The 24,294-nt window shown below is 38.9% G+C and overlaps 1 protein-coding gene across 4 annotated transcripts in view; it reads left to right on the top strand.

Annotated features, from left to right (window-relative positions):
- LOC130907439 (kelch-like protein 29) overlaps positions 1-24,294 on the top strand; it is a 501,705-nt gene that overhangs the window by 278,100 nt on the left and 199,311 nt on the right. For all 4 annotated transcript variants that reach the window (XM_057822529.1, XM_057822530.1, XM_057822531.1 and 1 more), the window contains one exon: positions 4,657-5,115. In XM_057822529.1, the coding sequence (XP_057678512.1) occupies positions 4,657-5,115 (459 nt within the window). The remainder of the gene's footprint in view (positions 1-4,656; positions 5,116-24,294) is intronic.

Raw genomic sequence — 24,294 nt, 5'->3', positions numbered from 1 at the left:
TTTTTAAAAATTAATCACGTTAAAATATTTGACGCAATTAACGCACATGCGCCACTCGAACAGATTAAAATGACAGCACAGTGTCATGGCCACTTGTTACTTGTGTTTTTTGGTGTTTTGTCACCCTCTGCTGGCGCTAGGGTGCGACTGATTTTATGGGTTTAAGCACCATGAGCATTGTGTAATTATTGACATCAACAATGGCGAGCTACTAGTTTATTTTTTGATTGAAAATTTTACAAATGTTATTAAAACGAACACATTAAGAAGGGTTTTAAATATCAAATTTCTATAACTTGTACTAACATTTATCTTTTAAGAACTACAAGTCTTTCTATCCATGGATCGCTTTAACAGAATGTTAATGTTAAAGCCATCTTGTTTATATATTGTTATAATAAACAAATACAGTACTTATGTACAGTATGTTGAATGTACATATCCATCTTGTGTCTTATCTTTCCATTCCAACAATAATTTACAAAAAAATGTGGCATATTTTATAGATGGTTTGAATTGCGATTAATTACGATTAATTTTTAAGCTGTGATTAACTCGATTAATAATTTTAATCGTTTGACAGCCCTAATAAATATGTTCTATTTTTAATTGCTTCAGTGTCCCAAAAACGTTTTTATACGTCTTTTGCGTTGTTTTTTTTTTTTTTTTTTTTTTAAAGGCATCTATAGGTTCCGATGTATCTAAGATACAATGCACAAAGCTCAAAACCCATTTTAAAGCAGTAACATTGACCACTGGAGGTCAGTAGCGCATCTCGGGCCAAGAAAGGAAGTGAAGAAAAATAGGCAGGAAACGGAAGTTGGAGGCATCTTGTGAAGACGCGTGAGAATTTGAGAAAAATGTGGAGAACGATCGTGGAAAAAAAGTCAATCGACACTGGAGCAGTGTTTTGAAAAGAAAAGGAAACCATCTTCAAATAAGGATTCAAAAAAATCTATCTTGATGAGACAGACGGTCACGGCCACAACAGCGTCAGGTTCCACGCGCGTTCTGCGTTACTCCTTAGCCTGAGGTTGAAACCAACGATGAAGATGATGAAAAAAGTGAGACCGATCTTGATCTGGACTCATCAGATTACCGTACTGGGAGCCACCTCATTCAACCGGGATGTTGTTGTTATGTGCGCAAATAGTTCAACAGTTCAGTAGTTTAGTTATGTGTAAATAAATTGTTACTTTGCGATCAAAAGCTCTATTTGTCTTGTTGTTTGTTATTTTGTAGAACGAAAACATTATTCAGATGTTTGGTATGTCCCGTAAGCGAAAAATAGCTGTGTTAAAGTCATGTTTTTAATGTATGCTTTCACAAAAAGCTCAATTTCTCTGTTTTTTCATCAGAAATTGGAAAATTGCTCAAACTAAGCTATTTTCTAATGCTGATTTCTGAAGAATGGAAAAAGATATGAATTAACTAACAAGAAGAGAGTCTAATCTTTCTTTTGGTGGGTTCCATGTTTATATAGCAATAGAACAGAATTTTCTGTGGGCCTTGCAAAATCAGTCAAAATCCAGTAAAACGGCCGGGAGCGAAGGGCCTTGCTCCGGTGAAATGGCTGGGAGTGAATGAGTTAACGTTAACAGTAGAAAACATAAACAGAAGGACACTTCTCTCTCGCAGCTTCCTACTCGAGTTTTGCAGGTTAGCAAATTTACACAGTTGAATGTTATGCTAACTCTGATGCAGGTCGGGCTTTCAGTAGCAAAATTTACGGTGTGTTCCCCTACTCCACAACATTGACATATTTTTACATTACTTATAGTGGCTGCTGCTGGCCCAAAAAAAAAACCAAAAAATTCGAAAATACATGTTGTCGACATGTATTTCTGTCGGGGCTGTGTGAGTGTGAGCGTGCGTGTGAGTGTCGGCGGTGGGTCAAGTCATCAGCTAATCAAACGTGCATTGGGGGGGGGGGGATGGACCGGCACATTCAGCAAGTGAAGAGGGGTAAATTTAAGTTTGAATATAATGAAAATTATTCACTTAATAATGGTAGGGTCAGTTCTATCCTTACAACATTTGGGAAGACAATCTAAGTTATCTGTATAACTGAACTCATTATATAATGCAGATACGGTTGCTTAAAGGTTGGTGGGGACAATTTGAGCATCCTGAAAAGTTGGTAGTGTCATGTCCCTATGCAAACCTACGCCCTTGGCTTCTAAACACGATCTTTTCGACATCCGACATATGTATCGCAAATCTGATTGTATAGTGAGGTACCCAGAGGTGCCCACCTCTACTATGCATAAGAAATTGCAGTATAATTGACGTTTTAATGAATTGTAATCCACCTAATTTGCGTTTTGTGTGCGGAAAAAAACTGTTAATATGCATTGTATTTATGCATGATATTACACATTGAAGTCAGTTCAATGAACATGCAGTACAGTTAAGGCGTCATGAATATGAATATAGATTGTGTGAGCTGTACATGTTACTATGCATTATAGTGATTGTACATATTAATTATGTATACATTATTGTGCATTGTATCCAGGCGTATTTTGCTGGCGCCGAGTGGGGAAATTGTTTCATAACAGAATACAGAACAGCAACAAAGAAGATCTGAAATGTTGTTTCCGACTACGAAGCGAAATAATTTTGTTTATGGAAGAACTAATTTGCTGACGGCAAGGTTTATGGAGAGGATGTAAATGATCCTTACAGGATGCCATTTTTTTCATGTAAAGTAAAAACATATGTAAGGACTAAATAACGTGTGTTGCTGTTTGAGCGCTAACTTTTCACCTTGCAACAAAATTCGTTGAGTCCATCCGCTGTTTTTGCTCTCATTTGCCACCCGCGTGCTCCTAACTAAGCCCTGTGTGGATGGAGTCGAAGTGCGGTTTTGTTTCAGTCAATTTGGAGTCCTCTCAGATGCTCACCTCTCATCCTATTTGATCGTCTAATAGCCGACTTAAAACTCTTCCCTGTCAGTTCCTGTTCACAGCTTTGTCGACGACTTACTGAAAAAATGCGACTAATCAGTCCGCGTTTCTGATCAGAGGTATCAACCTGGCAGGTGGATAAGTGGGTTTTAATGTTTTAACAAACATGGGGATGTACTCGAATAGAAAATAACTTTGCCTGCATCAGAACTGAACGGGCCCTCGCAGTTTGGTGCAACTCGGACGGCACGCAGGTCAGGGTGGTGACAGATTGTCCCCCTACAACCATCTCATGAAAAAACTAACATGCTCGAAACTCGCCTCTTTTTGGGGGATTAGGAATACATTCACACAACTAGGAGGAAAAAACCCTTTTGGAGAGAGTACAACAAAAAAGGAGGCGCTACTGAGCTGTGCAGCCACGCCCTTATTCAAAACCAAAATGCATCTTCTATTTGGGCCAATTTGATCAAGTGTGCCAAATTCCGTGGTTTGATAAGCTGCCTAAGTCCCTGAAAAAAATTTACTTCCTTTTATAGCGAACAAAGGATTGTCACTGAAACAGAAAGAGACATGTGGACATGGGCCTTAAAATATATTATTAGAAAAGGTCTTGAAACTATGATGACCAACCTGAAAAGAACTGGACATGTATAAGTAAAATGAGTGACTTTCTGTTGCCACTAGTTGGCGCTGTGGGGTTGATGCAAATGACTCGTACAGGAGCCTCCAGGGTACGAATCTCACCAAGCACGGGAAGTTTAGCATAGATATGTTGTATGTCTGCCAAGTTATGACTGTTCAAAATTTGTGGCGAGACAAAATGAAGATGGTCATTTACACTTTCTTGTTTGGACTCCTCTGCTTCAACCAAACCACAATAGTTTTCATCAGGCATTTGAACACATGTCTTAAGGCTGCCTTTAAACGGGTTTGAGGTCAATTGATTTTTTTTTTCCCTTGGAGGAGGAGCCCGTCACGTAAAAAAGGCCATTTCCTGCTCCCAGCAGGGGGCGCCAGGCCTAATAGGAAATATTTCAATGCAGTCCTCTTCAAGCTGGGATACCCCACATACATGCCAGATATGAAAAAGATTGAACCTTGTATCAGGGAGTTATTCGGCATTTACTTAATATGAAGTGTTGCCAAAAAAATGGCCGATTTTGGCACCCTGCCCAGGTCAGACACGTGAATGAAAATTCACCATTTTTAAAACTTAAGATCTCATTTGTCTCATCAGCAGTCTTACCAATTTTGAGGAGGATACAATTAACTCCCTAGGCGCCAAGGTCTCAAAAGTGCACCCTGTAAATCTATAAAGCATGTACATTCGATCCAAAATACCCGATTTTCCTTTTGGGTTTTGAATATGGGTGCAAGAGACTTTTTGAAGCAGTTTTGCACCATGTTTCAACTCCCAAAATGTCATTGCTCTATGTTAAAAAAACCTCATAGGAGAGGCCTATTTGAAAAATTCAAAGGGGCACCACTGAGCCATTATTTTTTTGCAACGTTGCAAAATTATCAAAATTTACGCAAAGCCGCATTTATGTGCAAATTTTGGTGAGTTTTCGAGCATGTTCAGGCCTCCAAATTGGCCATTTTCATTTGCCCTGAAAAAAGAATAATATTCCTTTGCATTACAATAGGGCTCTCGCGCCAGTTAGTGCTCAGGCCCTAATGATAGATTTGTATTTATCTCAGGGATGGTTCTTTGGCTGAATTTTTTCTTGTGTTTGTGTTCCAGGTCCCGCCTGGGTGGCACCGGTCGCTGCAGTTAGTCAGCCTAGCCTCTTACCCCACACTTACGCCCTCCCCCATCCGCCCTCCTATAACCACAGTGTGACGGCACAGTCGCCGATCATTGGGGTGACATCTGTGCCGCCGCCCCATCATCAGCACTCCCTCATGACCGCCCACTTCCAGCTGACACCGCAGTCGACCCCACAGCCGCCTGCTATGGTGATGAGCATGCCAGGACAGCCACCCTACGCCACCGTGCCATCCAACCACGTGGTACACACGACCCCCCACGGTCTGATGGGCAACGGCCATTTGAGCGCCCACCACCCGGGCCTCATCCAGCTCACCAACGGACAGGGGACTGCCGCCACCGCTGACAATCAGGAGGGTCTTAACGGTGTGCAAATGCTTCGGACAGTCGGGATGGGGAAGTACGAGTTCAGCGATCCGGGACATCCCAAAGGTAAGAAAGGCGGGAGGCTAAAATGCGTGGCCTGCTTAGATGCAACTAACGGAGATCATGGTACAGTCTTTTGATTGGGTTCTACCTTCAATGTTTCCTCGTCATTTACAGTATTTTTGAGACTATAAGTTGTACTATTTTTTTTATAGGCATTTGATTGGCTGGCCATGCGACTTATACACAGGTGTGCCTTTTATATATGACATAAGGTATATATATGTATATACTGTATATATGTATATATATATATGTACTGCAGCACCCTATGTAAAATAGTTTATTTTTATGCTACTTAAGGACGTCACATAATGATCATAGGATTCATGGTGACTTGCGACTGAACACTTGTGTGTGATCATAGGCATGTGCCGTTGTGATATTCTCACCGTATGATAACCTTAAGCCAAAAATATCACAGTTTCACAGTATCACACTATTACAATTACAGCTCTAAAATGTGTTAATTTGAGAGAAACTTTTTCCCATTGAACAGGATTTTTATTTTTTAAAACATTAGCAAATTGGAACGTAAGTATGATGTTACGTTAAATTAAAAAATAAAAAATCATTCTAAATATAAACATTAGCAAATTGGAATGTAAGTATGATGTTACGTTAAATTAAAAAATAAAAAATTATTCTAAATATAAACATTAGCAAATTGGAACATAAGTATGATGTTACGTTAGATTAAAAAATAATTCTAAATAAAATTAAAAATAAATGCAGTCTTATAGATGAGACAAAACCCACAGCCACAGCTCAATATTATTACCATTAGAACTAAAATAAATGAATTATTTTCCATGTAAAGCACGTGTGTATGACCCGTATCATGTTTACACTATACACACACTCTCTTTCTTAACAGACGATTGCCAGAGAGAAAAAAAACACGTTTTACAACCGCTAGACACACTAAACACGCTGGACTTAACTCTCGTAGCAGGTGGGAAACTTTCATGACAGTGTTTACTAAATGTGAAATCTTATTGGAGGTATTGCCTCCTCGGCAGCCACCCGCAGTAAACATGTTTTATATGTTGGTTGGCCCTCCTCCTCTAAGCCCCGGCCTTCTGTAACTTTTCTGTACTTTTCCGATGGGGGAAAAAGTTCAGTTTCACCTTCTCCAGCCATCATGTAGCACAGCTGACTCACTGACACTGAGCAGTGGAGGAGGGTTGAGCCTTGCAGCTGCGAGCAAGAGATTTCTCCATGCATTTTTGGAACATAAAAAATAGCTAATACCTTAGGGACGGTATGACGGAAAATTTTGGGCGGTTTTGAAACCTTGACGTTTTCATACCACAGTATACCTTGAAACCGGTAATCGGCACATGTCTACTGTATATATAAGTACTGCAGCACTCAATGTGAAATAGTTGGTTTTTTACGCAACTTTATAGAAGTCACATGACTGATCACGCTGGCGTGATCATAGGACTCGGGGTGACTTGTGACTGAAAGCTTGTGTGTGATCATGTGACTGTATTGTTAAGTGTGATTACGTTCTAAAAGATAAAAGTTTGGCGTTGTAAAACTACTCTTATCAGTACATTTTTCTCCAAGTTACTCAAGCAAATATGACATAGTAAATGTAATGCGTTGCTACCATCTTTGCATATAGTGACAGGAAGAGCAACTACAGTATATCAGATGCGAAAAAGTGCAAAATAGCTGCGTTTCGACCTGTTGCCATTCATACAACAGGTATACAATATAAATCAGCTTTGTGTGTAGTTAAATAGAACCAAATCTTACACAGAGTAAGTGCATTTGTTAGTAAATTGAAATTGATTATATCATTATTCATAGTTTTTGCAACATTTTAGTATGACAGCGTTACATTATCTAATATAAAGCCTACAAAATACATTAGTTGGCAAATGGTATGTTCGGAAGTTATTAGGGTTAGTGGCGTCAGGTTTAGTTTCATGGGTTAGGGCAGTGGTTCTTAAGCTGGGTTCGATCGAACCCCAGGGGTTCGGTGAGTAAATCTGAGGAGTTCGGCGAAGGTAAAGAAGTCCAGAGCCCTATTTTCGTACACTGATTAAATCTAGGCAAAGTGGCTTTTTAGACCAAGCTTTGGACTGGTTTGCTCCCAATTTACAGGCTTAATCCATTTCTTTTAACTAGGGATGTCCCGATCCAGGTTTTTGCACTTCCGATCCGATACCGATATTGTTTTGCACTTCCGATCCGATACCGATACTGGCCGATACCAATACCGGCCTATCTGAGCATGTGTTAAAGTTTAAAAGTTATTTAAAGTTTAAAGTTAACACTTTACTTGACATATTTCAATAATCGGAATTTGGATGTTTGTGAATCGTTCTCAAATCTTCCACGGCCGAATCGCTCAAGGATGTAATGACGGCAGGGCACGTTGTACTGTGGTTCTAAGTGCTGGATGGTGCGTGTTTACTCATGAGAGATAATTGCTCGTCATCCAGAATGAATTCTTCGGCAATGACTCTTGTTATTCCCTGGGCTTTGGGACTGTCGAGTGCCAGTTTGTCACGCATAGCAAAAGTTTCTGCCAGTGTTAGTTGTGTAGGACCTTTCTTTTTGTCTTCGGTTTTCTCAACATACGCCTTATATTGTTTGTGTTGGTATTACGCTAAATGCTTGATTAGGCTGGTTGTATTAAAACTTCTTACAGCTTTACCACCACGCTTGACTTTAATATGGCATATGTTGCACTCTGCCTCTTCGTCTTTGTCGTCCTTTAAGGTGAAATGATCCCACACATCATTTTTACCGATAAAGTCTCTCGGTAAATTGGGAGATGGTAATGTAGTGTGTTGAAGGTGTGCCGTAAAATACGGACCAGATTATAGGTAAACCGAAGCAAAACTGGAATGGATTATGTAAATCGGTGCGCTGGAAAACCCGGACCCGGACAGGTTCAAAACCTGGATCGGAAGTCTGGATCGGAATTTTTCCGTGTCGGCTGATTCGATACCGATGCGCATTTTTTTGCCCATATCGGCATCCGATCCGATCCAAATATCGGATCGGGACATCTCTACTTTTAACTATTAGTCCTCGATCTTGTGGGAGTAGGAACTGGTTTGCTCAGTGGAAAGTCGACTCACACTTGGTATGAGGGAATATAACAGACCAGTGGGCAGCGTGGTCTCAAATTTTGACCTGTTTATGAAACATGTTGTCAAAATGAGAATTTTGAATGGGAATTTGCTAAATTAGTAACTCGCCAGCTTAGATATGGCGGAAAACACTCAGGTGACTTGAAGTTCCGCTCTGAGACCCCCAATTTGGCCAACTCTGAAATTTGTCCGATATGCATGTGTGATACATCTTTGGAAAGCTTGAAATCTCAATTTTCTGGGGGAAGAAAAAATTTGAACTGGAGGGCATTTAAAAAAAAAAAAAATAATGTTTTTTTAAACAGCAAAACCCTATCTGGAGGCGGGAGCACGCGAGAGCAGAATTACAGACGCCATGACTTTAACGAGATATTATCGTGTACTTACCTTGTTTTGATCCAAAAACTCCATGTAACATGTATCACTGAGTCTCAAGACACAGCTGTGAATGGCCACAGCTGGATTTTTGGGGGATTTTATCAGTGAAACATGGTAGTATAACAAGGGTCGAGATGCATAAATCGCAGACATCAAGGAGTGGTCGAGATTTTCTTTTTCATATATTTACCCTTTTAAACGTTTATTTATTTATTTATTCTTTGTTTGGATCGATTATAATGTATTTATCATCTAACATATCAGAGAAAATGTGACAGTAACAAAAAGGATACAATTAAGCGATAGTTATGAGGTAGATATCATGACTTTTTTACAGACACCATTTTTTTTCACTGTGACATAATTTGTTTAAAAGTTAAAAATATGTGAGTGAATAATTTTTTAAAGTCGTTTTTTATTTGAAACGAAATATGGGACATCAATTAATGATTCTAAGCTAAAAACGACAGACATTATAAATAATAAATATAATTAATTACCTTTGTTTTATGGCGGGGTTGAAACGAAAGCGGTTGCGCGACTTCTGTAAACGGGTTTTCAGGGTAAAGCGGACAAATTAAAAATAGTTCGGGGGCTTCATGCCCCATGAATCTGCTATGGCAGCATATAGACATGTATTTCTATCAAACACAACTGTTGTTTTGGCTTAAAATACAGCAGTTTCTTTTAAAGAGGTGTGCAAGAGCAGAAACTGCTTTTTCAGTCTTGTCCGTGTTTTCTGCCATATATTGGTTTTGAATTTGACAAAAATAACTTTATTACGTAATTCTGAAGCGTTAGGTGAATCCACATGTGAAACTTGTGGGGTTCGGTCCCTTTAGCAAGGTTAAGAACCACTGGGTTAGGAGATTGCGTTTGGCTCTTTGGTTAGTCAACTATTTCTAGTTTAGGAAGTTCAAGAAACAAGTTAAACCTCAGCAACGATGCGAATCCCCTTCCACATCTGCGACTCAACTGAAGCGTCTTTACTGATAAACGATATTTGTCTTGACATCCCACAGCATCAAAACTTACTAGTCCTCGCCTCGCCGGCATCGTTTGCGAAGTTGATTCACGGCCCGCGAGTTGAATTTGCCGTCTGGTTTTAACCTTGGAGTTTACGACGCAGGGACTTGTCAGAAACAGATGTTCGCAATTCCCGGTACAATTTTCACATTTAATGAAGCTTTTCATTTAGGTTTAGATTGTTTTCACCCCCCACACACTCCCGACCCCCCCTCGCCACATCCCCGACTCATTGCGATCAATAAAACAAAGGCAAATGAACTCGTAGATTGCAGAAAAGCAATTATTTTGTGGCCTGTCTGCGCTACATTGAAATGAGACTGTAGGTAGAATTGCAAACGGATAATTAGACAGGATTGTTGGCTTGGTCTGCTCTCTATAAAATGAGAATTTTTGCTGCCTCCGGCGTGTTGAATAGGCTGTCACGATCCATTAAGCCCATACGCGCACGGTTGCGTTGACCTCCCACTAAGAGACCCAGAACGTTATAGCTCGACGGCTGTTACGGCGTCGCACGACGAGAATTTGTCTGCGGAAGCCTCCAGCCTAGGGGAACGTAACCATCCGCTTTTGCAATTATTACATTTTCACTCAATTAACCTGTATGGCAGTGGCATTTAATACCTGCTAGAATGGTAAAATATCAATAAACCTCCAAACCTGAGAGGTCATAAGAAGTTCATGGGTTCAGAGACAAGAAAAACTGTTATTATAAGAGCAAGGACCAGATTATTTTAAAAAAAAAAAAAAAAAAAGGCTGAACTTGAAAAACTACAGCGACTGGCTGGCAACCAGTTGAGGGGTACTCTGCCTCCTGCCTGGCTCCAACACCCTCGTGACCCTTGTGAGGATAAGCGTTTCAGAAGATGAATGAATGAAAGATGAAAAACAAATCAATAAAAAATAAGCTAACACTATAAACGCAACTTGGTTGCCACTGAAGGAGATAGATGTCCAATCCATTTGAACTGGAAGTACAAATGGATGTCTACTAGTGAAAAACTAATTCAATTTCACACCATCAATTGCACTGAATGAGTTGAAGACCGCACTATACTGCGCATGAAAGCATTAGGCGCACCGTCACTGAATGGCCTATTTTAAAACTGTTTTCATATATAGGCATATATACTGCATTATAAGGCGCAGTGGTAGTAATAGTAGTAGTGGTTGGGGTTGCATTACACATCCACTAGACGAACCTGCGCTAAAGAGAATGTCATTTCATGATTAACCATCATTGATGAATCAGTGGTAGATGAAGGAATTTTTTTTTGCCCAAGTAAAAGTACACATACAGAGGTAAAGCAACTACCTAATCAAGTAATTTAAATTTTACTTTACAAGTCAAAATAGTTTTTTCTTACCAAAGCAAAACTGTCCCTCGCTACTTCGCGCTTCAAACTTCGTGCCCTCAGTCCATCGCGGATTTATTTTCCAATTAAAAAAATAAAAATAAAAAAAATAAATACAGATGAACCATCCTGAGCCAATCACGTAGTCTTACTCTCCCTCCTACTGCTCATGGTTGGTCAGGCAGTGCACTGAAGTTGCTTATTAAAGTTAACGATGATTGACAGACTTTTAATGTTTGATCTTGCCAAAACCAAGCCAAAGCTTCAAAGCGCCGCATGCGTCAATCATCGTTTAACTTGTTAAACAGTTGCTGTGGCAACTCATTGTGTCTAAGTGAGCAGCTAGAGCAGATTAGTTTGGACTCACTCAATCAAGCATTTAATACAGACAAGCGTTTTTCTACTTCTGGTTTAAAAATAATTTGGTGGGACAGTAATATATTTAAAACTTACATTTGAGTGGGGGAAAAGTGTCTTATATGTATCTCTTTCCAATGCTAAATCTAAAATAAATACATTGAATACAGAAAAAGAAAAACAAAAATCATTTTTTTTTGGAGGGGGGGGGGGCTACTTTTTTGGGGATCTGGTCCCCATTAACCGCCAAAAACGAGGGATCACACAATGTATGTGTATATATGTATATATATATATATTTATATATATATATATATATATATATAAATATACATTAGGGCTGTCAAACGATTAAAATTTTTAATTGAGTTAATTACAGCTTAAAAATTAATCGTAATTAATCGCAATTAATCGCAATTCAAACCATCTATAAAATATGCCATATTTTTCTGTAAATTATATATATATTCTGTAAAATAAATTGTTGGAATGGAAAGATAAGACACATTCAACATACGGTACATAAGGACTGTAGTGGGCATTTCACTCTATTGTCATTTAAATCTGTCTATGCTGTCCTCAATCCGAAGCGTTTACTTTTTCCAAAGCTAGACAGCTAGTGAACGACGCTGTAATAATCGGACTTCTTCCTTTTTCATCTGATTTATTAATAAAATGGCCTCAAACCATTGTCCTCTTTAGACCGTCGTAAAACTACAAAAAAAAAGTAGCAAAAACGTTAGCTTAGCACGCTATACAGGTTCACTAAACATAAACAAAAAGCGTCTCATACAAAAATATAACATTTCGCTTACTAACATAATATGTACATTCGTTACAACAACCATACTTAACGGACAAATCTTGTCCAAGGATCATATAAGCACAACATTACAATGTAGGCGTCAGCCCGAGACGTCGTGCAGCCATATTGAACTGGGAAGAAAACAATAAACCATGTCGCAAAGCGACCACAAGAGTTCGCTGTTAGACAGCACAAAAAGCCTTGCTGTAAAACTTACCAAAAGGCAGAATACTGTCTGAGCGGGGCATGTGCGTTAATTGCGTCAAATATTTTAGACACATTTATATATATATATATATATATATATATATATATATATATATATATATATATATATGTATATATATAAATGATCGCGTTAACGGGCGGTAATCAATTTTTTAAATTAATCACGTTAAAACATTTGACGCAATTAACGCACATGCCCCGCTCAAACAGATTAAAATGTACAGTACAGTGTAATATCCGCTTGTTACTTGTTTTTTGGTGTTTGGTGCCCTCTGCTTGCGCTTGGGTCCAATGGATTTAATGGCTTAGTACAATGAGTGAGCTACTAGTTTATTTTTTGATTGAAAATTTTACAAATTTTAATAAAACGGAAACATTAAGAGGGGTTTTAATATAAAATTTCTATAACTTGTACTAACATTCATCTTTTAAGAACTACAAATTATTATCTATTTACTTAATAGTGTTGTTATTATAGTATATTTAGGGCTGTCAAACGATTAACATTTTTTATCGAGTTAATCACAGCTTAAAAATTAATTAATCGTAATTAATCGTAATCAATCGCAATTCCAACCATCTATAAAATATGCCATAATTTTCTGTAAATTGTTGGAATGGAAAGATAAGACACAAGACAGATATATACATTCAACATACTGTACATAAGTTCTGTATTTGTTTATTATAACAATTAAATCAAGAAGATGGCATTAACATTAACATTCTCTTAAAGCGATCCATAGATAGAAAGACTTGTAGTTCTTAAAGGATAAATGTTAGTACAAGTTATACAAATTTTAAATTAAAACCCCTCTTAATGTTTTCCTTTTAATAAAATTTGTAAAATTTTCAATCAAAAAAACTAGTAGCTCGCCATTGTTGATGTCAATAATTACACAATGCTCATTGTGCTTAAACCCATAAATTCAGTTGCACCAAAGCGCCAGCAGAGGGAGACAAAAACACAAGTAACAAGTGGACATGTCACTGCTGTCATTTTAATCTGTTTGAGTGGGGCATGTGTGTTAATTGCGTCAAATATTTTAACGTGATTAATTTAAAAAATTAATTACCGCCCGTTAACGCGGTAATTTTGACAACCCTAATTATATTATATGATATTATTATTTTTATTTTATTTACTTTTGTTCCGTGAAGAATCCAGAAAGGGTTATTTGATTGTGGCTTTCTGAAAAGCAAAAAAATTTTACATTAAGGTACTCCTACACTCGTCACAATTTTTCTGTTACAAACTGACCCCGGCCCCTCATCAGAGAAGGGAAAGGTTATGTGGCCCTCACAGGAAAAAGTTTGGGGATCCCTGTTCTATATTATTCTGACCAATCAGTATTTTTTTGTTTGTTTGTTTGTTTGTTAACAACCCAAAATGCAGCCTCGCTAATCATCACCGAGGAAGCCGTTTAGTCCTTCAGGAAGTACAGTTGCAGTGCAGTTCACGAGACCTGCCATAAAAAGGCTAGTCGATGGCGTTTCCAAGTGATTGCTCGGCAAAGAGCTGAAACGTCCTCTCGAGGGTTGTCATCGCTTCTTAACAAGTTGCTCGCCCAAGGACACATCGCTAGCAAGGGTGGGGCATTTCTGGCATTTGATGGCAAAGCGGACTGATCTTGGAGATGGTGACGGCGTCTTAATCCACACACACAACAGGCCACTAAATGTGTTTGTGTCTGTGATTGTGTGTGTGAGCTTCTGGGTGTGGATATTTTGTCAGATGACAGCCTGCAAACAGCACAGTGGCAGAAATTGCGCCTCGTCTTTTGATCCCGCTTTGCTTCAAAGGCAGCAATTTGTCTTCGCTCTGCTTCAATGAGCACATTTTATTCTCTGTGCACACATCTGTCGATACGTGCTTGAGTCAGTATTAACGTCAGCCACTATCATGTGCACTTGACCGGCATACATACAGTTAATATATAAGTCTTAAGCCACAGTTAGAGTTGTGCTTGTACAATGCTGTCTTTACTGTATGACAGGGGTCTCCAAACCGGTTCTCGAGGGCCGCTGTGGGTTTTTGTTCATACCGATCAAGCACAGACCTTTTAACCAATGTGGTTTGTACTAAAACAAGCAGCACCTGACTGCAATCAACTGATTAAAGTGCTGCAACGATTAATTGATTAACTCGAGTATTCGATTAGAAAAAAATATTCAAATTAAATTTTGTTGTTTTTAGTATTCGTTTAATTAAAATTCTGTTGTATTGGTTTATTTTGAAAGTGTTTGCATTTAGTTTTATTGATTTGGGTGGCAACAATTAATATGATATAACTCATTTCTCATGGCTGAAACCAGCTGCTCCCTGTTAAGACCAACATTAGTCAAGTTTTTGTTTGAGCTAATGTTTTTTAATGCATTCATGATTTAGTTTATAGGTATAGTTAACAGTTTTTTGTGGGAATATGTGTCTGAACCATTGTAAAAAAGAAAAAAAAATCTTTAGCATTTTATAGCATTTAAGCTAGAGGACTTTTATGTGCAAGTTAGCCAATTGTTCTTTTGTTGTACTCAGATCCTCATTTAAAAAAAAAATTATACATCAGGTATTTTAATTTTTCATGTTCCTTAGCCGATTACTCGATTATTCGAACTAACTAGTCTATCGATTAATCGACTAGTAAAATATTCGATAGCTGCAGCCCTAACTGATTACACTTATAAAACACCAGATTGGTGAAAAGGTGTGGTTCTGTTTTGTTGGAGTGAAATCCTGCACCCACTGCGGCCAGGGGTTAATTTGAGCCGGATCTTTGCGGATCAAGATCCGGCACCTCTTGATTTTGGCCTCCCTGTGTTCCGGGACTTATTTGGGCAGATCCAGCACCGCTCGTGCATATAAAATAATGATAATATAAAAAAAACGTTGGGGGGAAAGAAGGAGAGGAGTCGTGGATGGCTTTCTCCACTTTATTGTGGCAACAATAAGAAAACGATAAACAAAATAATGCGGACTGCCGCCACATTCGACCGCGAACTTTTGCTTCTCGCTCGTCTCCCCCTCGTCTCCTACTACTCACCACTCTCCAGTCCCAGCGTGTCTTAAATGTATCGTGTCTTGTTATGAGCTTTTTGTTGACAAAGGTATCGAACACACGATGTGTTGACAACTTTGTTCCTTTATTAACACATGAAGCTAACAGTACGAACACAGCTTGGGGCTCTTGGCAGGCTGCGCCGAGCGATAGATAGAACCTGTGCCTCTCTATCGCAGTCCCGCATCACGTGACCAAAACAACAGTAACGTTGCATGCACTTCAGGGTGCCTCGGAAAACATTATATCAGAATATTACACACAGTTACAGACATTACAGTATAAAATAAAATAATAATATGCGTAAATTCATTTACACAACAAATCCCAAGAATTGCATGTTGTTTATAAAAAATTAACGTCATTTGAAAGAGTCGGAGATTTGTTGATGCACTGAAAAGCTGGATCAACAAATCATGCCCCTGACATAAAAATAATAATAATAATAATAAAAAAAATTGAAATTTGCTTGCCTGATACAGCCAGACTATTCTGCCTGTATTTTTCAAACACTGTGAGAAATAGTCTGGCACCCAGCCCATTAATGGCCTCTCGAGCAAGGTACAAAATCAATCGTCCAATCAGATTCGTTTATTTGCGTGACGTGTTCTTAACGAGTAACGTCACTCTTGCCCGCCGAAAGTCGTGTCTACAACAACACAGATGGCGAACGAGAGAGCCGAGAATATGTTCCAATCCGCAGTAAAACCAGTTTTAAATTGCCAAAAACACATTGAAACAAGTCCTTGACAACAGTCAACATGGCTCGCGCTAGCCATGTTGAATAAACTTCTCCATTCTCCGCTCACGCTAATTACTTGTCGCTTTAACAACGTCACGTCTGCCCGTCGCTGATTGGTCCACTCCGCTGTCTGTTTGCTGTGGCTTGCGCCGCCCTCGGAATTTGATCCACCGGACGGTCGCCAGACTCAATTGCTGGAACAGCAGTGAGTCTGGTATACCAGGCAAAAAAGTTGCGGCATCTTGGGAGCAAGCCGCCAGGATCAAACGGTATTTCAACATGCCAAAAAGACAGTTGCATTTACTGTCTTTTTTCAAAAAGAAGGAAGATGGTTCAAAACGAGTCAGAAAAGCACATAGAAAAGAACGAAAAAAAGGAAAATCCCACAGCCATAGGCGTATCTACTATTCAGGCGAAGTAGGCGATCGCCTTAGGCCCCCAACCAGTAGGGGGGCCCCAACCAGCTGCCCTTGCCCCAACGAACAAGGGCTTGGGCCACCGGAGCCAGCAGCACCCCCAACTATTAGTCATGTATGATTATGTCAGCATACCAAATAAACAAATAACCAAACAAACAAATAACAAAACAAAAAAGAAAGCCATTTGAATGCTGCATTTATATTATCTCTCCCCCACACACACGCACTACAATGGACTGTTCCATGACAACGGACTGAGTATCAGTCGCTTAGCTTCATTTAGCACCGTTTAGCTTCGCTTACCTCCGTTTAGCATCGCTTAGCTGTTCGTTAGCTTCACTTAGCTCTCCCGCGTTTTTCACGCCACTAAGCTTGCTATTTTTACAGCTCACTTGCTACTTTGCACGTCGGCTTTCGTTTATTTCGAACACATGAGCGAACCTGCTCTCCATGAGAGTCAAAGTGCAGTGAGGGAGAAGTTGAGAACAGGCCGCTAATGCCTCTTTTGACTTTCTTCTTCTTCTTCACACCGAACATAAAATACACGACAGCACTTCCTGTGGCGAAACAATGCAGTACAGTTCCAATCAGTCATACACTAACACTCAACAGCTGGTTAACAGCATTTGCTAATGAAAAAAAAATTAAATCTATCTAATCTAAGAATGTTTTTTACGGCGTGTGAAGCTTTCGGTTAGCGGTTTAGCGAACGTAGCTCCGGTGAACATTTCAAAATAAAAGCACGTCATGTTCGTCATATAAATAACGATTTCTGCAGTTAATCCCACATACTTCAGAATTAATATTATAATATGTTGAGTAAATTCTTCAGAATACAGATTCTACACTAAGAATAGCTTTTAAATGACACTCTTTATGACAAATATGATTGGCAATGAATAATCATTATAATTATTATACTACTATTATATATACTTGTAGTATACTATAATAATAATGCTGGAATTTTTTTTTTAAGAATTGTTTTGAATAATGTTGGGAAGGCAAAATCAGTGTTCTGAATCTGTTTACTTTCCATTCTTTTGCACTAGTAAATGCTATCAGCATTTTACGTCATTGTTTATTTGTGATTAATTATTTGTTATTTACATGATTATTTGTACTTTAATACAGAATTTAAGTGTTCCAAAATGGTTTTGTGAATTAATAAGCGTAAAAAAAATTTTCATTGCTAAATTAGTTAAAAAAAAAAAGAAAATATTTAGATTAGTCGACTAATCGTAAAACTAGTCGGCTGACTAATCAGGAGAAAATATATCCTTTAGGACAGCCCTAGTGTACCGGAACATATTTCCTTCACACCCTGCTCATCTTTTTAACCCCTGACCCATGAAGAGGGCCCCTGGATATGTTCGCCTTAGGCCCCAAAACTGCCAAGTCCGCCACTGCCTACAGCATGGCAAGTGGACATTTGCGTTTTGTTTTCAGCACCATTTTTTGCTTATGTTCCGGGACCTGTCCCCGTGCCGTCATCCCTGCGCTGTCATATGTTCATGCGTTCCGGCACCTTATGATTTACAAATTAAGCACTGACTGCGGTCCTATGTGGCATAGTTTGGAGACCACTGCTGTATGAGGAGACAAAGAAATGAGACCGCGACAGCCGAGTGCACAACTCAACGTGAAACCCTTATAGATGGCAAACAAGCATTTGTGGGTAAGGCTATGTGGGTTATTTGAGGTCTGACAAGAGAAAAAAAAAACTCTGCTGCATAGACACTCATGACTTATTGCAATTCGCCTTATTTGCTCATGTCACTGATTTGATGTCGATTTTATGGAACGGCATTGACGAATTCCGAATGAGTTGAATTGAAAGCAGGGATTGCACACGTCAGGCAAACGGGAAAGTGCAGCGTGTCGTCTGCTTTGTGTGCACTTTTAACTTCCTCTCCTGCTGTGATGTTTCAGTCGCCGCTCTATAATTTTGCCCACCTTGTTTCGCCGCCCACAGCAGGCACTCCTGGTAATACCCGCCTGTCGACAGCGCGCACTTCCCCTCCTCTTTACGTTTATTTATTTTTTCATTGGAACTCAAATAACTGGTGCAGCTGGCCCGGACACACTCTGTCGTAAGAGTAGGTGACTGACATAGTTGATTAAAGGTCTCGTAAAGAGCGCGGGGCATAGGCTGAGAGAGCCAGCTCGGGTCTATTGAGCGGCTCGTTCAAATCAATGCTCGTGTCCTGATGAATGTCAGCCACGGGAAGCAAGTGTTGAGCTCAGCACGGACGTGCTCAGAAATTGGATTGATATAAATGCACTTAACTACTTAAAAAAACGTAAATCAGGAAATGTGTGCCTTGGGTTTTTTGGGGACTAACCGTGTTAATTCCATTTTAGACAAAATGTGGAGTATCTGATTTGTCTGTGCAATGGGAACAGTACAATCCCAGTTGTATCCGAATTAGAAGTGCAAATTAATCGACAACTATTTTTAGGACTTGCTAACTTGTCTAAACTCTTGAAATTACGTTGAAAAAATGTTGAGTTGGCATTCATTGTGATAAACTCGAATACGCTGCGTTCTAACGCCAGATTTAGGTGGAAACAGGACAAAGGTTTTATTGCATACAAGCAGGCAGGAGTGTCTCAAGAGTGATTTGGTTGAGGATTCAAGGTAATTATTACAATAAATAGTACCATGCGTGCACTTTGAAACATTGTGAAAAAAATCAATGGATGAAATTAGTGTAACTTTGGCTTGAAATATTTACGTAAAATGAATGATAACTGCCCGTTTTTTTCTTTTAACCAAGAATCTAGACTGTTTTACGTTCATATCTATAGAAATTCCGTGATTTAAGCGTTTAATGACAAGAATTTTCAACTTAACGAGCTCTTTGTTTCGTGATGGTCGCATATTGGATTACACAATACCGTAAGTTTTGCTTGAAATATTTACGTTAAATGAACGATGACTGCCCGTTTTTTGCTTTTAACCAAGAATCTTAACTGTTTTACGTTCATATTCACAGAAATTCCATGATTCAAGCATTTATTGACAAGAATATTGAACTTAAAAAGCTTTCTTTCATGACGACCACCATGTTGGATTACACAATACCATAACTTTGGCTTGAAATATTTAGGTAAAATGAACGATAACTGCCTGTTTTTTGCTTTTAACCAAGAATCTAAACTGTTTGACGTTCATATCTATAGTAATTCCACGATCTAGGCATTTATTTACAAGAATCTTCAACCTAAAAAGCTCTTTGTTTCGTGACGTCCACCATGTTGGATTTTGTATCTCCACAATAGCGGAATTCAACCTAAATAATTTGTGACTGTATTTAGAAAAATGCTAATTTTGCTTTTGTTCAGTAAAAGTTAGATAATTCTGCATAGTTTCTTCAAGTATTAAGTTTCTGATGTGAAAATTGAGTGATTTCTTAGATGTTGAAAACTTAAAAAAAAAAAAAAAAAAAAAAAAAAAATTGCTATTATGGGGAAATACATATATGATAAATATTGCTGTTGATCTGGCAAAAAATTATGATATGTTAAATATTGCTATTGATGCTGAAAATATAGGTGATTATCTCCGAATTTGGTGATTTTTGTGCATCTAGTGTAAATTTTGGCAATTTTAGAGCCAGTTTAAGTTTTGTTATACTTGTACAAAAAATTATTAATCAGGATTTTATTAGGGAACGACTTTGAATTTTTAGATGTCGCTGCTCATGGAGACTCATATATGCTTAAGGGAGGTGCCTCTTTTGGTTTTAGGTCGCTAGCGGCTGTGGTTTTGAAAAAAATTGAATTTTAAGTAAAAATAGGCTTCTTACCGATTCACCCTGATCCCTGTCTCCTGTTAACTGACAGTGAAATCTATGATGTAAGATTTCTGCTTTTTTTTTTGTTTTGTTTTTGTTTTGTTAAGTTAAAGTAGGACATGAACAAAAATCTGCTTTTACTTTGGAAAACAACAATTCACATTTTTGCCAATTTTCGGACATCTGACTGTCTAAACTAGCTTCTTAATAAGGCTGCAACAACTAATCAATTAATAAGTCATTTGCCAATGAATTTACTAATCGTACAATTGAAGGAAATAGTCATCCATTTTGTCTTCATTGCTACTTACAACATGCCGAAAACAACTTCAAGGGAAAATGTGAAGGTAATTGAAAGAAATGACATTTAACTGATTAATCGTCCGATTAATCGATTGTGACAATAATCGTTAGTGCAGCATCTGATATGTATCCCATGCATGTCCAATATCAACACTGACAATAGCGAAATATTTCGTCGACAAACAATTTTTTTCATGACAATGACGTCACGATGACAAGCTAAAAACGTGGCTTGGGAGACTAGAACATTTCGGGACAATTGCCAGTTTTCGTCTGACGAGACGACAACGAAACAAAAATTCGACATAGTTTCTGTCATATGTTGACAATGCGTGACATTTTCATATTTTACCTGGAGTACGTCAGCTTGCGTCGTAGCATTGTTTGGGTTGTGTCACTCATCGGTGTTTAGGATGTGTCTAAAGCTAGGCAGCGCTACATCTTGCTTGTTTGGAAGCACGGTAAGATCTGTTTTCTTATCTTTGCAAGAGAGAATATGCAGTGCTGCTTTAACGTTTAAAGGTCTGTGTTGAGTGATCGTCAGACACTAAATGTAACTCCTCACGTTAGCGTAGCATTCACGTTCGTATTAAGCATTAGCTTCAAAATGACAAGTGTCCTCTGGCCACTTGGCTTCTCTGGTCAGTAATTCTAGAGGAGAGTAAAAATGGCATTTAGCTAATAGCCCATTTCAGCTGTTTTATTTGATAAATTACACCTGGGTCATTCTTCTGTGGAGATACAGATCTTAGCCCCACTCAGGTCTATCAATAGAATGGACAATAATGCCAGTCAATGGCATTAAACAAAGTAAACGCCATTAGAAATTATTGGGAGAATTGGATGTCCATGTCCGTCAATGGCAGCACCCTCCATAAGCGTCAATGCAATCGGGGACATTTGGGGTACACGTCCGATTGATATCTAGTCATTTCCTGTTGATTTGGGGATATATTTTTTTTTTGCCATTGAAAATGAATGAGGAAAAATTGGACGTCAATGGTATCAAATTACATAGGCGTCAATGGAATCCAAGTAAATTGGCATCAATAGAATGGAAAAACATGATTAAATGCCATTAGAAATGAATGGGAAATTTGGACGTCCATGGCCGTCAATGGTGGTACCCTTCATAAGCGTCAATGGAATTGGGGAAGTTTGGGGGACACGTCCTATTGATATCTAGTCATTTTCTGTTGATTTGGAGAAAAAAAATCCCCATTGAAAATGAATGGGGAAAAATTTGGACGTCCATGGACGTCAATGGTATCAACTTACATAGGCATCAGTGGAATCCAAATACAATGACATCAATTGAATGAAAAAACATAATTAAATGCCTTTAGAAATGAATGGGAATTTTGGACGTCCATGGACATCATGGTAAATTAGCAATTACTGGGAAATACTTATTGTTTGCAACATTTTTTTTACGTACAGTTTGTGGCTTCCAGGTGGGTTTAATTGCTACAATATGTGCTTGTCTGTCTATGTTCATTCGAAATTGTTGGAAACCGTTATTTATTTTTGAACTAAAACTAACTACTAACAACTAAAACTAGACAAAATTTGTTGGAGATTTCATCGACTAAAACTACACGAAGGCAAACACATTTTAAAATGACTAAAGATGACTAAGACTAATAAGTATTTTCATCCAAAAGACTAACACAAAAATGAAAAGGGCTGCCACAAAACAACACTGATTCCTCATTTGATGCTCCAATGTGGCCCAACATCCACTTTTCATCTCTTGACAGAAATGTGTTGTTTTCATGGGTTGCCTGTCCACTAAATTTGCCCATTTTCTACAAAGTGCACACATTTATTTTGTTTTGACACATCCATTTTGATCTGACACTGAACGTTTGCGTTCACCTCACTGGCCTTTACTGGTCTTTTGCTCACAGACAGTAGAGGCCATCACATGCATAAATTCACTCGAGGAGCCAATAGGCTCACGTTAGACATCCACACGCGGCGACTCGCTGCGACACATAGCGACACGCAGCCTCTCCGCCTGCCCTGGGAGTTCATCTTCCAGTCAGTTCACATCAGACCTTATCAGGGGAGCAACGAGCGGCCCCTGTGAACGCAATTAAGATGCCCCGCCGAGTTAAGATCAACGCAGTGGTTTACCATCCAATTGTGTATATTTAAAGTCAGATTTACTAGTTTACTGTGTGTTGCTGTAATAATTAAACTTTTCTTTGTGGTGTGCATAGCAAAATTTTCTGACTAACACGGCAGCTGCTCTCACACCTTCGTGCTAAACATGGAGCACCATCACCAGCATACATTGTTTACAGTTACTTGGAGCAGGGTGTTCAAAAATAACCTCAGGCAATGCACCAAAAGAACCACAAGACATTATTTACTAAGCCAGTATTTTAAACTGGTGGGCAACATGCTGTAGTTCCTAGTAAGCTAAGTGGGTTTGGTTTCAGTTCGTCAGGTCAGGGTTAGGATCAGGGTTAAACCATCCTTTAGTTGATCGTTACCATTTCACATAGTCATTCAACAACATTGCACACAGTCAAGTCTACAGAGTGTTTTGGTATTACGATTGGCAGTAACAAATAGGGGTGTGACAATAATTCGAAAAAGTGATATATCGCGATACTTCTTAGCCCAAAAGATTATCGATATGCTCCCACCAAGAATTGATAGTGATCCCTCATTTTTCGCGGCGAATTGGGACCGCCCCTTATGATAATCGAAATTCTGCGAAGTAGAGGTGGGTATTATTTACATTAAAATATATGTGGTGGAAAACACAGACAAATAAGTATTTAGTCAACCAATAATTGTACAAGTTCTCCCACTTGAAAATATTAGAGAGACCTGTAATTGTCAACATGGGTCAACCTCAACCATGAGAGACAGAATGTGGGGGGGTGGGGGGGGGTACCACATTATTTGACTTTCAAAGAATTTATTTGCGAATCACGGTGGAAAATAAGTATTTGGTCAATACCAAAAGTTCATCTCGATACTTTGTTATGTCCCCTTTGTTGGCAATTAAGAAAGGCCAAACGTTTTCTGTAACTCTTCACAAGCTTTTCACACACGGTTGCTGGTATGTTGGCCCATTCCTCCATGCAGATCTCCTCTAGATCAGTGATGTTTTAAGGCTGTCATTGGGCAACACGGACTTTCAACTCCCTCCACAGATTTTCTATGGGGTTGAGATCTGAGGACTGGCTAGGCCACTCCAGGACCTTGAAGTGCTTCTTACGAAGCCACTACTTTGTTGCCCTGGCTGTGTGTTTGGGATCATTGTCATGCTGAAAGACCCAGCCACGTCTCATCTTCAATGTCCTTGCTGATGGAAGGATATTTTCACTCAAAATCTCTTGATACATGGCCCCATTCATTCTTTCCTTTACAAAGATCAGTTGTCCTGGTCCCTTTGCAGAAAAACAGCCCCAAAGCATGATGTTTCCACCCCCATGCTTCACAGTGGGTATGGTGTTCTTTGGATGCAATTCAGTATTCTTTCTCCTCCAAACACGAGAACCTGTGTTTCTACCAAAAAGTTCTATTTCGGTTTCATCTGACCATAACACATTCTCCCCTCCCACTCCTCTTCTGGATCATCCA

The sequence above is a fragment of the Corythoichthys intestinalis genome, chromosome 19 (genome assembly GCF_030265065.1).
Source record: "Corythoichthys intestinalis isolate RoL2023-P3 chromosome 19, ASM3026506v1, whole genome shotgun sequence".
In the NCBI taxonomy this organism is placed as follows: domain Eukaryota; kingdom Metazoa; phylum Chordata; class Actinopteri; order Syngnathiformes; family Syngnathidae; genus Corythoichthys; species Corythoichthys intestinalis.
The sequence above is the reverse complement of the archived record's forward strand: the minus strand, read 5'-3'. Positions and strand labels throughout refer to the sequence as shown.